The sequence below is a fragment of the Trichogramma pretiosum genome, unplaced genomic scaffold (assembly GCF_000599845.2).
Source record: "Trichogramma pretiosum strain Unisexual culture from Peru unplaced genomic scaffold, Tpre_2.0 scaffold57, whole genome shotgun sequence".
NCBI lineage: Eukaryota > Metazoa > Arthropoda > Insecta > Hymenoptera > Trichogrammatidae > Trichogramma > Trichogramma pretiosum.
This window is the reverse complement of record NW_019641637.1, coordinates 527,172-543,096: the sequence shown is the minus strand read 5'-3', so window position 1 is coordinate 543,096 and position 15,925 is coordinate 527,172. Positions and strand designations below refer to the sequence as shown.

General features: G+C 43.4%; 1 protein-coding gene across 1 annotated transcript; it reads left to right on the top strand.

Annotated features, from left to right (window-relative positions):
• Positions 1-13,163: 13,163 nt before the first annotated feature.
• LOC106651492 lies at positions 13,164-14,133 on the top strand. Its single transcript, XM_014370053.2, has 2 exons — positions 13,164-13,532; positions 13,936-14,133. The coding sequence occupies exons 1-2, from the start codon at positions 13,359-13,361 to the stop codon at positions 14,131-14,133; spliced, it is 372 nt and encodes a 123-aa protein (XP_014225539.1). The 5' UTR covers positions 13,164-13,358.
• Positions 14,134-15,925: the final 1,792 nt, after the last annotated feature.

The following is a 15,925-nucleotide window of genomic DNA, read 5'->3' as shown; positions in this document are numbered from 1 at the left end:
CGATCGAAAAATAACGAAACGCCAACCATAACTTTTTTGTCCACGAACATATATATAAAAAAAAGTTCCATGCGGGCCATTTGACAGCTCTAGCTTGTGATTATAAGTGTATATAAAAGAGAGCAAATATGTGTAAAACAAGCTCATGAATATCCCGCGAACGAGCCAAACTCGACAACTGTTATGAATACCGTAAAGGAAATAAATCAAACTATGCGCTGCATACATTTGAGAGACTTCTAAATCTGCCAATCAATGGATTTATAGTTTCATTGTGCGTTTCAACTTGACGCATACTTTCCATTCATTTGTATTAAGTGTACGCAAAGGCAGGAATGAGGCAGTATAATATAAGCCGCGCGCACGACCGACACCAGGCGGCGGCAGCCAGAGTAGGCCTAATTTTTAAATTTACAATCAAGCCGAGCGAGTAAATAGGAATTATTGGGTCAGCGCCGGACTATGTACGTATTTCGCGTGCATAGTTTATGTTATCGAACGTTGCGGTGAGCGGAGTGTAGGAAAGCGCGTCAGTTGCACAGCTGTACATATTTCCTCGTGATGTTGCATGATAGCTAATGGATTAATACTCACGAGAGGGAGGCTGGCCGGGGCTGTGCTGTATGGTATGGCGCTCGTGTTATGTACATATTGGACGTTTTATCGATATTTTTTTATTGGCCGATGCGTACGACAATCGTTTCATTAAAAGTACGCATTTTCAACTGCCTGGTGTGCGTGCGTTGATAGACGCGAAAAGTAGGTCATAACGTGTAAAAAATGCAAAAGTCGGGGGAAAAATGCATGAATAGTACTCGAAAAATCCAGCCCCCGAAGCTCATTAAATTCTCGTTATTTCTGCAGTATGCAGTATGTCAGTGGCTGCGGTGGCAGTATCAAAACGCTAAAAGTGCGTACTGTAAACATCGAGGCGAGCATTTGCGAATAATACCAAAGCATCTCTTTCTCTCTTTCTCCCTGTAATGGGGCATTCGCGAGCACGTGTTGGTTGTACAGAGACAGCTTGTGTATACGTATAAGCCTTCCTGGAAATTAAAATTCGAGCGCATTTTCAAGTATGTTGACTGTTTCTTGCCTCTGGCTTCTACAAAGCCGAGTGCGATAATAACGGCGATAAATGGCTGAATCGAGCCATGCTTTTCGAGCATGTGTATGTAGTCGTAAACGCGATGTTGCTCGCCATTGTACAGCCACGATATGAAAAGGAAAAAAAATGAGAGAGCCAGAGAATGTAAAGTAGAAATCACTCGAGATGACGACGAGTCTGCGGCTTTTTTGGGTAATTAATGTGTAACGGAAAGCAGGTGAATGAACTCGTTTGGATCTGCTACAATATCGAATTAGGTCGGATGCTTTTGTCTCGAGTATTTTTGCTATTGCTTTCGGCGACCTCGAGTGCTTTCTTCGAAAGACAGCGATTTTGACATTTTTAGGATTTTTATCAGACTACTACTGTGGATTATCCTCGACTGGATTATCCACGATGAGTACTCGAAAATGCCTTTGTACAGGATCATTCGATTAAGTCGATGACTTTTGTATTCGATTAAGCTTCGAGTGGATATGATTGAGCTTGGATTTAATGTTTTTTCAAGTTGATATTTCTGCCTTGTTGTTTGCACAAGATATATAGCTTATATGTATGAGGTGTGAAAGTGTAGAGTAATGTCAGTGCGCATCCTTCCCATTGAATTGCTCGTCAACGTCGAAAAATCCTATTAAACATGTAGAGCAAGCGGAGAGAATATTGATGAGCTATAGCGTCGTGAATTCCTTGACGAATCCCTTTGACAGACTCGGCGCACTACGTCTTTTTTTCTCACGTAATGAAAAAATCAGGCCTCGCAGTTCGGAAACTCGATACATCGTTCGACGTCTCTCTTTCTCTCTCTTTCTCACTCTCGCTCGGCCGAGAAGTCGTGCAGAACGCCAAGCGCGGCCAATTCGATTCTGCCGCCCTAGTGCAGTATGCGCATATCGTAGTCGAGCGATCGAGAGCCTATGTATGCGCTGCGCATGCATATTATATATATACATGATTTTTTTTCGCCTCTATGTGTGTTTATATATACAGACATAGCCGCGCGACTTGTTAGCATGTGAGGCGTGAGCTGGCGAGCAAATCCGATTATACGAGCAAGCGCGAAGCCTTCCGAATAACGGTAATGTTCGTATAGGTTGCGGCTTATAAGTGCGAGTGAAACGTATATAATACACACACGCTCACACTCGGATTTTTATTTTTAACAAGAGGAAAATTCATTGTGCTCAGATTTGCGAATGCGCATTTTTACCTTCGTAGCTATATAGCACGAGTACACGCGCGACACGGAGATTATTGCCCTTATGAATAAACCTCTTAAATTTGCTAATGCCACGCTGGAGCCGCGCGTAGAATCGTAAAATTTATGCAGCCGCTCGCGCGCGCGGCATTATTTTAGATATTACTCGTACATTAGGCCGCGTGTACACCTAGCCAATGCATATTTACGCTCGTACAGCATTTTCAGCTCGATGAGACTTACACTATATACTCGAGAGCGATAAAATTCAAGCCGTATGCGATTCGAGGCCTTATTAAAGCTGCCGGCCAGATGACATAACGCTCGAAACCATGTCCGCCTGCAATTACCACTGACCATCAAATTTTCGTATTTATTTGAAGTATCGAATACTTGCTGAAGGAAAAACCACTACATATAATGAGAAAGGAAATTGCTCTTTTTCTCTCGTTTATATTGTACATAAAGAGGAAATTCATACGGTGGACAGTGATAATGATAATGAAAAAAAAAAAAAAAAAGAAAAAACAACAATCTCGAGTTGAAATTGGCCGCGCGGCGCAGATTTAATTAACTGTTATTACGATCTTTTTTCTTTCTGTCTCTCTCTCTCTCTTTCATCTTACTCATTGCACTTGACGTTGATTTTAATAGGACCCGAGACGCTCGTAATTTTTCTCTCTACATTCGGACTGCGTGTGTGCGAGCTGTGTGTACGCGCGCTGTTTGTACTAAGTTTGTACAAGCTTTCCTGAAAGCCAATCCGCAGCTTTATTGCACTGGCGCAAAGTCGAGGGGGGGCAGCTAGCACCGAGCATACTCGATTTAACAAGATGATTTTTTAATAAATTCGCTCGGCGAGCTAGCCGTAATTTCTCACCGATGATTTCATTTGAGTCTCAACTTTTCCTTTCGCTCACGGGTGCAGTTACTCCGCAGACTTTCGGTTTTAACGGGCGCTCGCACACACTTTTTTGCACTGCACTCGCGAGCGAGCGCTCCAGAAACTTGAGAGAGGCCGTTGAGCGGAGCCGGAAATTTGCATCTCATGAATGCGCGAACATCGTGCTTACAAAACTTTGATCAGAGTAGTTAGGCGGACTCGTATTTAACGTCAAACTGTATATATTAATACCTTGGGGAGTGCAAGAAAGAAGCGCCCCGAAATATGTTGCGCGCTAAAAAAGCTATGGGCAAAAAAGAAACTGGGCCAAACAGTGTATAAATTTCACGCATCATCGTCGACGATGCCTTGTAGTTCTCAGCTCGTGTAAGATAGTAGCAGCGATGCTGTTGGCGGCGGCGGTAACTTTTCAGGCAAGAATCTGAACGAGTGGAAAAAGTTTCCTGCTTGTCTCTCCAGCTGTCAATATAATACGTAACAATAAATATGATAAAGTCGCGTGAGAAAGCTGGGCACGTGCTCGGGTCGAAGGTAATTTTTTACGCATTACATTATACCGCAGAGGCCGAGAGACAAGATAATATACGTTTGCACATTTTCACGGATGATAACTTGGGCCGGCGCACGAGCTCGCACGAGGATACAAATGGGAGTATCGTGTTGAAAGGGTAATTGCTGCGCAAGCCCCGGCAATATCCTCTTGAATTCATGGCTCGCGCGGCAAGGGCTTTAATGCTAACAGCAACAGCAGCAGCAGCCGACTACTTGGAGCACGTGTCGAGCAAAAATGTTTATACAATGCGCCAGACAATGAATCGGAGCTTGTGCCGACAAACTGCACCGGATCGGCTTTCTTGGCCGCATGCAGCGCTCGATGTCAATTAGCGCATCGCGACGACGTCTTCGATGCGCACGACATAATTAGCCCATATCTAGACGACGCGAACGTATGCACACGGCCGTGGTGGAGGCGGACTAGCTCCGTATCGGGTCCCATACACAATTATTGTAGCGGTATACGTCGAAATCATGGCGGAAGAAGCGATCGGAGAGCCAAGTAACGTGCACCGAGTTACTTTCACCGCTTCGGTAGCCGCTATCGATCGTATTTAAAATAATATTTTCTTAGGAGAAAATTTTCATGGCCAATAAGCGGCGCATTACATGTATTGTGCCATTACACATTAGACACCGGGGTATTACGGAGAAACGCAAAAGGCGTAATTGTTACTTTCTCATGCGCAACTTTTTTCTGCACGCCCGCTCGCCAGCTAGCCGAGCGAGTACGTTATAAACTTTCGTACGGCGGCCGGCCGCTGCGCAAGAATCCGAGCCGAGCACATTTGCCTCCGCGCAACGCTTATTTCATGCTGTATTAACGACTACATCGATCGCATTCATAGAAAGTTTATGCACGCGCGCGTCTAATTCGATACGCGTATATGTATGTACGGACTCGTTTTCGCGCGACATGACTTGGATCAATTATACGAACGCTCGAGAAAAATTGACGGACTCTCAGTTGGAAACTAGACCAGCGCGCGCCTGATCTGCTTTCGTGTATCATAAGAACACTGGCAATTTTATGCCATTCATCGTTTCCGCGCCAATACACGCGGCTACATGCACATCCATGTTCATATATATATATACGAGCGATGAATTGCAATGCAGCCGAGCTTATATTCCAGAGCTTGTATTATTATGGATTATCGGCGAGGATCTCATTATATCCCCGTAGCCGCACAAGTTTATCGAGTTATTTGGGATAAAATTACACTTTCTCGCGGAGAAAATTAAGTTTTTATCAGCGAGGTATTGTGTAAGCCTCCAGGATATTAGATCAGAATATTATGATAAGCTTTTTTCGTCCATTTGACTCACGTGACTGCAGACGTTTTTCCGTATTTTTAAAACAAATGTATCGACGACTCACCTGAAACAAAAAAGGTTAACAAAAACAATTACTCTCATTGTCCAAAATATGAATTAAATGATAATGTATAAAAGTATCGAGTTCTCTGAGAAAAAGAAAAGCTAGCCTCGTTAGCCCATCCCTGCTGGGAAGGTCTGGAAATTAATAGGAAAAGAGTGACTATTTGAGTAGGGTGAGTAAAAATCGATAGCCGCATCGAAAACTGCCGGTCAAACTAATGCGTGTAATCATGAAAGTAATATTCGATCCAATCACCAGTTGACCTTACCCTGCGCGCGCGCCAACGAGCGAGCGAGCCGTTGATGTGTAATCGGATACATAGACACACTTACATACACTCCCTTTTGCGCATACGAAAGTTATAGCCGACGCTGCAGAAACGCGTGTATTAGATTAAAAGAATCTATACGTACAGCGATATACATATGTGCCAATTGTTTCGTAATGGATGTATATTATATGCTGCTGACTGTGCTACCAGCGCTTGATATTGGCCGTCAGCTGCTACTTATTGCCGTGGCGCGCATAGAGGATAATATACACCGACCGCTACGATGATTGCTTGCAAATCGGAGAGAGATTGTCTTTGTATCCCAGGGCTATTATAGATTACGGGCTTTTTTTTACCCTCGGCACAAGACACGAGAATTTGCGCGTTGAATGAAAAGCCAAGCGTCATTCTTGAAAATTGAAATGATGCTTCTTTTTCAGCTCTCGTATATATCGGTTACGTTATCTCCCTCTTGCGATGGGATTTATAAGAGCATTTATCTGGGCAGAGAGTAAACGCGAGCATGATTGATCGACGTTAAATTTCGCATTATACGCGGCCGATGCTGCGAGCTGCTCCTGCCTCTCGTATATAGCAGACTCTACACAGCTCGTCGTGTAGTGGCGTTTAATTTAAGCGCTGATGGAATTTCCGTCTGGACAAAATGACTTTAATGAAACTAAAGACTGCATTGTCGGTTGGGACAATGCGAGTATTATTGACATTTTGTATCGGTGAAATAAATCCAACTCGACGAGTGAGCCTCGATGAAATTCTATTTTCTGCCATGTAGTATATATAGCTACACAGCACGAGTATGTAGTCGCCGCACCACATCCTTTTTCTCGAGAACTGTCCTTTGTATTCGCCTGCGGAGCATAATTTCTCGCGAGCTTCTAACCACCGGCTCATTGTTGAGTCGTCGAGCGCTGCAGACACAGTCGGAGGGTGAAAATTATCAGTGCGCACAGCTAGTCGAGCCCACTCGCGCGCGCTGCGTTTCTTGACAATAAGTCAGCCCGGCAAGACGTTGTCTCGTGCCAGCTGCAACATATCGCACGCTCGCTCTCCTCTCTTATACGTTATACCTTATCACTCGGTCGCGCGCCAGACAAAAATATAATGACAGTCGCGACTCGTTATTTCGATGCTAATTTATGGAGATGACAGAGACGCGAGCGAGCGAAAAGGAAATAATCTTCTTTCTCGGCTTTCTGCACGCACCTGCGTCAACATATGCGGCTCGGCGGTGGCGGCAATTTCTGGGTGCAGCGACTTTTGCGAACAACCGAAATGGAATGTCGATAAAAATAAAGCCGATGTGCTTTTTGACTTCTTCCACTTTTCGTTTCGACCCGGTAATACACGTGGGCGCGCGATTGATTTTTCGCTCGACGCTTTCGTCGATCATGTACTACACGACATCGACATTCGTCGTGCATAATCAATTTGTCATTTCTTCGGCTCATAAAGCACGTAAGGTGTGTAGGTACGAACGAGAGCACACCTCTGTGTACTCGATGAGGCGCGATGCCTCGTGTAATCCTCCCGAGGCGCAGGAAGTCGCCGAAAAATGGGATGTCACTCTGTCAACAGTCTCAAACTTGAACACATATATCTACAGAATCGACCTAAATAACGCAATGATTCGCAAGGCCCCGCAGACAAGTTTAGCAAGCGTGAGAAACTGTATTTGCCATTCGAGACCGTCGATCGTAACTGCACACTAGTATCTCACTTTACGATATGTTTGCGATACACCTACCCCGTTGTCTCGGCTGCGCACCTACATACTGTTTACACGCGCGTATGTATATCTGCATGCATATGACAGATGTATCTATTATCCATACTTATTGGTACAAGCAGTTCTTTTATTTTTTCTTTGTTTCCTATTGAACACGAGCGAGCGATATTATCGCTCTTGCGGTGTGAGTAAAACACGAGCATAATATGCTTTATGCACGCAGTGAATGCGTAATCGGGCGCGAACGCGAAAAAGTCGACTCGAAGCTGCTCTATTATAGTTGCTGTTACACGTCGTGCATGCTATATACGATCGCGTGTGTACGCGCCTGTAAAGCATTAAAGTTCAAGCGAGAGAGAGAGAGAAAACCGCAGCTCTTTGAGAGAATAGATACATCGGAGTATGCAGAGCCATGCGGCAGGCATATGTGCAGGCAGACCGCAAGGAGCTGTGCAGCCAGCACGAAATCTTTTCGCTTTCTTCTAACGACGAAATAATCAATCATCCTCCGGCTAATTGCCAACTCTTTGGACTGGAGGGGAAAAAATTCGCCGAGCATATTTTATATCGTTACGAGAAAGACAAAAGCAAAAACCTTGTTGCGATAGGTGCTGGGTAGACAAGCCCACTGGGCATAACTCATGTGAACCATGTCGTCGTCGGACGTCGACGACCGGCTGCAGCTGTCACCTTCCGTCTCTTCTTCTTCTTGAGCATAATTATCAGCCCGTATAGCTGGCACTTTTGACAAATTTGCGTCCTCGCTGGGAGGAATCACTTTTGCGCTTCGCTCCTTTTTTTCTCGCACAACGCGCACCTACTCACGCACAAGAATCGCGCTGGATTTAACGAAATCTTTCGCTCTCGCTTTTTTCTGTCATTGCAGGTATGTACGGCGGCACACTTTCGATTACGAGCAACGATTATCAGGTGAAATCAACGCCACATGTCTCGCTCGCGCAAGTGGGTAAACACGATCTCACAACAATGCCGATATACACACACACACACACACAGTTATGCGCTGCACATATGTAATATAGACACGCACGCGTACAACCGGCTTTAGCGAGAGTCTAGCGGCTAACTGATCGCGGAGAGCCTGCAAAGAAACTCGCGCTCACAACAGACAGACTCGAGCGTATTATACACACACGAGGAGGCCCGCGCCAACTCATAAGGAGTCCCATACACATGCCCGCTTGCTGCAAAACACAGAGAGAAAGACAGAGAGAGAGAAAGAGAGAGAGCGAAGGAGGCGCGAACGCCAAAGTGGGGGCCGCATATAATACATAACGTTAGGCAGCGTCGTCGCTGCGCACGAGCAGCTTTCTTGGCTACTTTGCGGCCTTTTTTTGCAAACACTCGCACACTCGCACATGTATTTATACTCGTAGAAGGGGGTGGATATGGACGTTAAGGCATAATGAATAGAGGGCCGCTTCTCTCTTTCTCTCTCACTCTTTCGTGGCGGCTAGCTCGTCTCGCCTTTTGCCTCGGTCGAGTTTCTACGATTGCGACGGACAAGCGCAAACTTTTCCCCAAAACATAATAAGCCCATTTACTCTTGATTAGTACGTCCTTGTCATTTTTTTCCTCGCTCTCGATAAACATTTTTTCCATGCTACTATCGGCACTAGTTCGAGTCCCAGTATTATTACCAGCTACGAAAGCCGCGCGCTGAAATTGCAAATTCGTAGTCCGAAACCGGTCTAGCTCCCGAGCCTATTAAAATCGCGCGTAGAATTTTAAGCTCTGCAGTGTTCCGCATAGGCGCGCTTAACTTTATCGATAAACTCGCAATTCGAAATAATCAATACCAGAAATTGCTGTGTCTGTATATCGAAAAATTCGCTCGAAAGTTTAATACATCGAAATCGACGATGCCCAGTCAGCTGAGAATGTAATTTTCTGCGCGCCCGCGTCTCTAACATAATTAACAAGTTGGCGAAGCGGCTGATACACCCACGTCATCAAGGTCGTATACGTGTTTTCGTGCTCAGCTCTCGATGCTTATCTCGTAGCAATACCCTCGAGAAAATATCGCCAATAGCTTTGGCTTTTTGATTTATCGTCGATAGTGCAGGTATATATATTACGGAGCCAATCGGCGCAGGGCTGCGACGGTCGCGTGAAATTAAAACTGCACGCGCGCACAGCATCTAATCTAATTTCCAGCGACTGCGAAATTTCTGCGTACATTACCAGTGCTAGTTGGAGCGCTCGCAATTTTTATTCCCTCTTGTTGCTGGATGCGCCGATAAACATCAAACGAAAGTAAACGCGCGGCTCGTTTTTTAGCCCCAAACTCGTCTCGTTCGCGCGGCGCGCATAAAAAATCCAACATCACGTGGCTGCATCGGTGTATCGGCCAGCGCGCACGTTTACACACGGCACATCGGAGAATTTATTTACACACATGGAGCTTATAAATTTTATAATGTATATACCTGGGTGGCCGGTGAACAGGCGCTCGGAGCACCGGAGGCTGCTGCGCACCGGCCAGCCTCGTGTGCATATTATATCCCTGCTCCGACTCGAACTGCAGTGCAGCGATGAGTCAACGCGCTCCGAGGCCCCAGCCCCGCACAGCAACATAACTGGTTTACATTGCCCGAGTGAACGCGAGCTCGCGCGCGTGCGAATATGATTGATAAAAATTGAAAGAGAACGAGATTTATGCGGCAAGTACGCGAGCGACGCATTGCCACGCACTGCAATAGATATATATGTACAGTTGTGAGCAAAAATTGCATTTCGTGCATTAATTTGCAGTGAGACGGAGAGGGAGAGATGAAAAATTGAAAACCGTGAGTAAGACAATAAAGTTATGCAGAATGCAATGCGTACGCAGGCTTCTCTCTCTCTCTCTCTCTCTCTCTCTTTCTCTCTCTATTACTTTCCATTGCTTCCAGTGCAAGCATGTATATATATGTGAGTGAATTTATGCGTGTTTGTGTGAGTATCCACGAGTATCCGCGCATGCTTCTCTTTTACTCTTTTCTCTCTGAGCTCGTGCGGGTGAAACGATGTACGTATGTGAGCTCACACACACACTTACTGACTCGCTACGTAGCTGCTCTTCCAGTCCAACGCTCGTAAGCGTGTTTCTGGGTCGACGAACTTTCCGTCAACGTCGTTTATATATACTCGCAAATGTGTATGTATCTGTACATACACAACGATATGTACACTACAGAGTCTGAGTGCCAAGCCACATTGGCTTTTCTCGACTTTAGCTATTTTCTTGGCTGCTGCAGCTTTTTTGCTTCCTTCTTCCTTTTCCAAAGATACCAAAGTTTTTCCATTTGATTGACTTTGTTTTCTCTATATCGTTCTCGCATACCGGAGACACTTCTCTTACAAACCTAATATAGACGTGTATTATATATTTTGTCGATTAGTTTTGAATATTACTCAATATTTGAGAGGTAAGCGTAAAAAAATTAGCTTCCTCTATTCGGTAAAAACATGTATTTTTATGAAAACATCGGCTCGAAATTTCATCCGCAAGTTCATCGATTTCAGTATTTTTTTAATCATTTTTGTAAAATCAGGATAAACTATTTTATCGGAAAATTCGAAACTTATTACATTTAATGTTATATTATTTTTCTGAACATACGAATTCTGTTAAGTTTGTTTAATTAAAGCTGCAAACAATATATCTATATTAAATAAGCTTGGAAAAGCTTTGAATCAACTAGAGGCTGGATATGTTTAAATTCTCCGTATTTTTTTAACGTTTTTCCTTCCATTATGTCATAAAAACATGTAAAGCTGTGTCACATGTGAAGCTTCCTGAAAAAAATTCACATCAGGAGTCTGATGCTGATGTATACAACGCACCCAGGATACACTTTTTATATATTAAATTCCGTCAAGCGGGTACTCGAGTGCGATTCTTTTTTTTCCCTCAAGGTTTATGTATTTCTACGAATGCTTTTATGTAATGTTATATTTTTTTTATAAAAGCTTTGCCACTTTTCAGAAAAATAAGTAAAATAATACCGCAATGGTGTAAAAAAGATTAACTTTTATACCGTTATTATTTAATTGTAGCTGCAAAAATGCTCGAAAAACAGCTACTGCAATGGACCTTTTTTTTCTTCTCTCAACGATCGATCTTCTCCAAGCAACACATATATGTATATAACATGCCTTTTTCTTCGTTTCTTTTAGGCATTTTTCACTCGTCGCAAAAAAACATTGTAATATTCGTTCGCACGAATATATATCGGAGCATGGCATAGCCTTCGCGCAGGTGGTCTACATCCGCTGGAACAACGCCAGGCGAGCAGGCAAACTCGTACACAGCTGCGAGTGTTCTGTATAGTATGGCGCAGGCGTTCAACGAAGAAGCCCACGACATACACACATTCACATGCACTACAATGCACACTCACACATACACAAGCAAGAGAAGAGGAGCTTTTTACCTAATTGTCCATTTCTCGATGCGGCCAAACGAAATCGTTCGGCATGAATTTTTTTCAGCGACTTTTTAATCTCGTTGGCTTGGTGAATGTCATTTGCTACTTTTATTCTGCATAATTGCCTCATACTTAGATAAAATGCCCGAGGTAGTACTTTAAGGACAACGATACATTAATTCAAGCTGAAATGAATAAACTTTGGAATGATCGCTCGTCAACGTGTGCAGTTAGTCGTAGTCGTCAAATTTTCGAGGTAAACTATTCAGTCTGTTATGAAGACTAGTTTGCGTGCTTAAAATGGATAACTCGTAGTTTAGTACACACACAAATGCCGAGATTTTCTTCGTGCATCTAAATGTCATTCCAGGCCCATGTACACGTCTTTCGGCGTAAATATACAGAGGAATCATTTAGAAATTTGGAAATAAGCAATAGTAGAAATTGAGCTTTTAAAGATATAAGCCAAAAGTATACTTAAATCACAGGTGTGTTCGCAAAATTTTACATCACAGGAAAAAATCTTATCTATTTTTCGATCATTCGATTTTTGCTGAGATTGACTCACAAGACAGATATTTTTATTGAAATTTGCTTTAACTTTAGAGAGTTTCGGATAAAAAAATAACTTTTATGTATGGACACATTCCTAAAATAAGTGAAGTTTCAAGAGTAACCTAAAAATCAATAATTCACAAATGTCGAACTTGGTAAAAGAAAAATACAAGCGCGGCACACACCTATTGCAGAAATTTTCTCGGCATTTCTTTCACGTTCGAAAGCATTCTAAATCAAATTTTCTCGAAAATAACCCGAACATTATAACATAACCATATCGTCGGCACGAGAACACGAGAAAAAATTTTATATCTTATAAGCGTGCGCACTAGGTGACATTACATTTTCTCCATCGTCGTACACAGAGGTACGGTAATCGTATATAAATGCTACATTATATATATATATATCGTATACATGGTCGATGGCCTCGGCGCAGTGGTCGGGCAAAGGCAGCGGTGGCAGCAGCAGTGGATGGCAGTTGTTCAATGAAGGCCTTTGTATGTGTGTATCGTCGTCAGCGAGTTTCCCAGCTCGGCGATATAGCGAGCGAGCGACGCAGCAGCAGCAGCAGCAGCAGCAGCAGCAGCAGCAGCAGCAGCAGCAGAGGGGCTTTAACGGCCAAGCTGCAAGCCAGCGATACCTACAACCATTGCACTGCGCCACAGCCTTCCATATAATCCTAAGCACGATTTTCCTCTTTGAACTTGCGAACTTCGAACCGCGCGCGCTACCTATCCTACAGCACATACGTGCGGAGTTTATAATGCGGAATCCCATATCCCGATACATATACAGGATGCAGAGCAACATCGTATCGAGATGTCAGCCGACGTGTGTGCGGGATACAGATACTCCGCGTATGGATTGGCCAAATACGTTCGAGGATATTGACTTGAATGTTGGATGAATGCTGTTATTTTCCTTTTTTTTAATTTTTTTTTTTTTTTTAATTCAAGTATTACAGAGGAAATCCATTGGTGCGAAATTCGAATATTTTTAATCCCCGGTTGTCGCAGCTGTATTCGCTATATACAGAGGCAGCAAATAACAGTGAAAAGCTGGTAAAAAAAAAAGAACAGAGATGTCGTGACGTGGTGACGCATTCTATCTCGTACAAACAACCCCGTTAGTTTTCGTCCACATAAAATTCCAAGTTTGGTTGCAGCTCAAAAATAGTAAAAAAAAACGCTGAAAAGCTCCAAGATGCCGGCGGCCGATTCTTACACGCTGTCACGCCCAAGGAGAAAGTCGTCGGCGAAAGCCGTGGGCCAAGTTATGACGGCGATGAAAAATATCAAAACCGCCGTGGGTCCCACGATGACGGAAATCGTGAAATTCATTTCTGGAGCTCTCTACGACCCCGTGACAAAGCGTCAGGTACATGCGACTCCTTTTTTTTTGCCCAACGCAATATCCAAGTGACCGACGATGAATATTACATTTCGATCAGTGCCAACGTTACAGCGCGTATACATAACACTAGGTTAACTTTTGAACGTAGTAATGATGCAGAAATAAATTTGCCTATCGTAAAACACACGACTACATGTGTGCTCGCGTTTGCAATGGCAAGCCGGTTAATATTTGCTCGTGCGGCAGAAAACGTTTGCTCGGGAAATTTTTTTTCCCTCATCGATCCACGAGCAAACGCAGATGAACGCACGGTTAGTCGAGAACCGAGCTCGGAGCAGTCTAATTACGCAATATAACCTGCCTTCCATTCGAATAAATATTTGCCGAGCGAGCTATTTGACGAATCGATCCATGCACTAATTCGCAGGTGGTGGCAGCTCTGAAGAGGGGAGTCGAGTTTGGCATTTTGAAGCGTCACCGCGGACACTATCTGATATCGTCGCCGGACGAGACTCTCGCCCCGTCGAGAAAAATAGCCGGAGGAGGCAAGGTACAGAAGAGGCGCTCGAGACCGTCGACCTCGACGACGCCACCGAACCGCTGTATCAGTCCCGACGACGAGTAGTGAAGAAAGCTCAACTTTTCGAGCCACTCATCTGGAGTCCATTTAAATTGCTCAAAGTGTATATTTAAAGTCCGAGTTTGTACGCGTCGATATTGAAGACTGTTTTTATTAAATCTGTGAAAAAAATGACTGCATTGGTCACGATGTGTATCGACTTTCAACGTCCTTCTAACGTCCGCACAGCCTGCAACACCAGCAATCGTATACATGCGTGCAAAAATTGTACGCGTAGAGTCGCGTCGGAGTAAGGCATTGCGCAACTCGTGTAACTTGGTGGATATCGTATGAGCGCTCGTGATCGATTACAGGGTTTCTAATATCGACGACAATAAAAGATCACGATGTAGGTCGGTGCCAGTCATCGGTGACTCAGAAACAATGGCATATTTGTACAAGCACGACAGAGACGTTATAAAACCTTTGCTCGAGCTTATTGTCTTCTTTCATTTCTTCTTAGCGAGTGAAAATTTTTCATCAACTTCTTATGATTTAAAGCAATACATCAAGCTCGGATAACTTGAAATACGATTTTTTTTCATTTTTCTTTATTTTACCCATATAAGATTGCTGCTCCGAGAGCTCCTGATAATAATCCAAACAATAATAATCCAAACAATTATAATTCATAGCTGCTGCAGCGAACAAAAATTTTCCGAACGATTGTTCAGCTTTCCAACCATTTATTTGCCTCTTAAGAACACTCCCCTATCTTTGTGCAGTTACCATCAAAGAGGTTCCTGCTGCTGGTGCAGCACAGAGTCAAACCGCGATAACATTTTCGCGCTTAACGAAGGCTTTTCTATTATGCATTAAAGCTCCGAAACGAGCAACAGCTGTTCACCACGAGCTCTTTGAATCTTCATTTTTCGGAACTAATGGATAACCGAGTGCACGCGTCATATATATAACGATTTCAGAATCGATGCTCTCGTTATGCGCCTGCAAAAGTTCCTTTCAAACTATATCATGGTAGGTTCAAAGCGAATCTTCTTTTTAACATGAGCCTGGAAATTTTTTTTTGCTAATTTAAACTCTAAATGGAATTTTAATCAAAATATAATTTCGAAAGTGGCAACGATAACTTGCCCCCGATGCTCTGCCGTTTCAAATTTGTAGCTAATTGAAAAACTGAAAAACAAAGACAATCGAATTAAGTATTAGCATTTTTGAGAAATTAAAAAATAAATTAAAAATTATAAACTCGTATTTTTTAATTATACGAAAGCTCGAAGCGTGAAAACGTCTTTTCAGTGGGCAAGTGTTGGGATTGCCTCTGCGTGGTGCCAGCACGTGAAGAAACTGAAAAATATGCACGTGCCTTCGGTTGAAAGCACATGAAAATTTTTCATCCTGTCTGCAAGTTCCCGAGCATTATAAAAGTTTAACCTTTTTCTTTCGGTGAGTCCGAGCAATTTAATTTACGCCTGACCATGTGCCGGGAAAACTCAAAAGCCCAATGAACGTCATTTAGTATTCATACTATGAGGATTTTAAAAAAACATGACAAATCACACGAGGCGTCGAAAAGATCGTTAAAATTATAATTGAGAGATTAAACTGAGCGCATCCTTTCCATTGCAATGTGGAATAATTAAGCAATTATATCGGGCGCTGCATTGCATGACCAGAAATTTAATAACGATACATCGCGCATGCTGCGCTCATCGTTACTTGCCATGTATTTTATCAATACGATTAGCGAATAATATAACGCAAAATTTATGAAGCACAGCATGCTCGCGCGTTGCGTGTATTTTGCCAAAGTGGAACGAGATAAAAGCTCATTGTGTGA

Bases quoted from the DNA above. Each gene is read 5' to 3' on its own strand.
- LOC106651492 (XM_014370053.2), top strand. From the start codon at position 13,359: ATGCCGGCGGCCGATTCTTACACGCTGTCACGCCCAAGGAGAAAGTCG. The intron at 13,533-13,935 runs GTACATGCGACT...ACTAATTCGCAG, and splicing joins ACCCCGTGACAAAGCGTCAG to GTGGTGGCAGCTCTGAAGAG.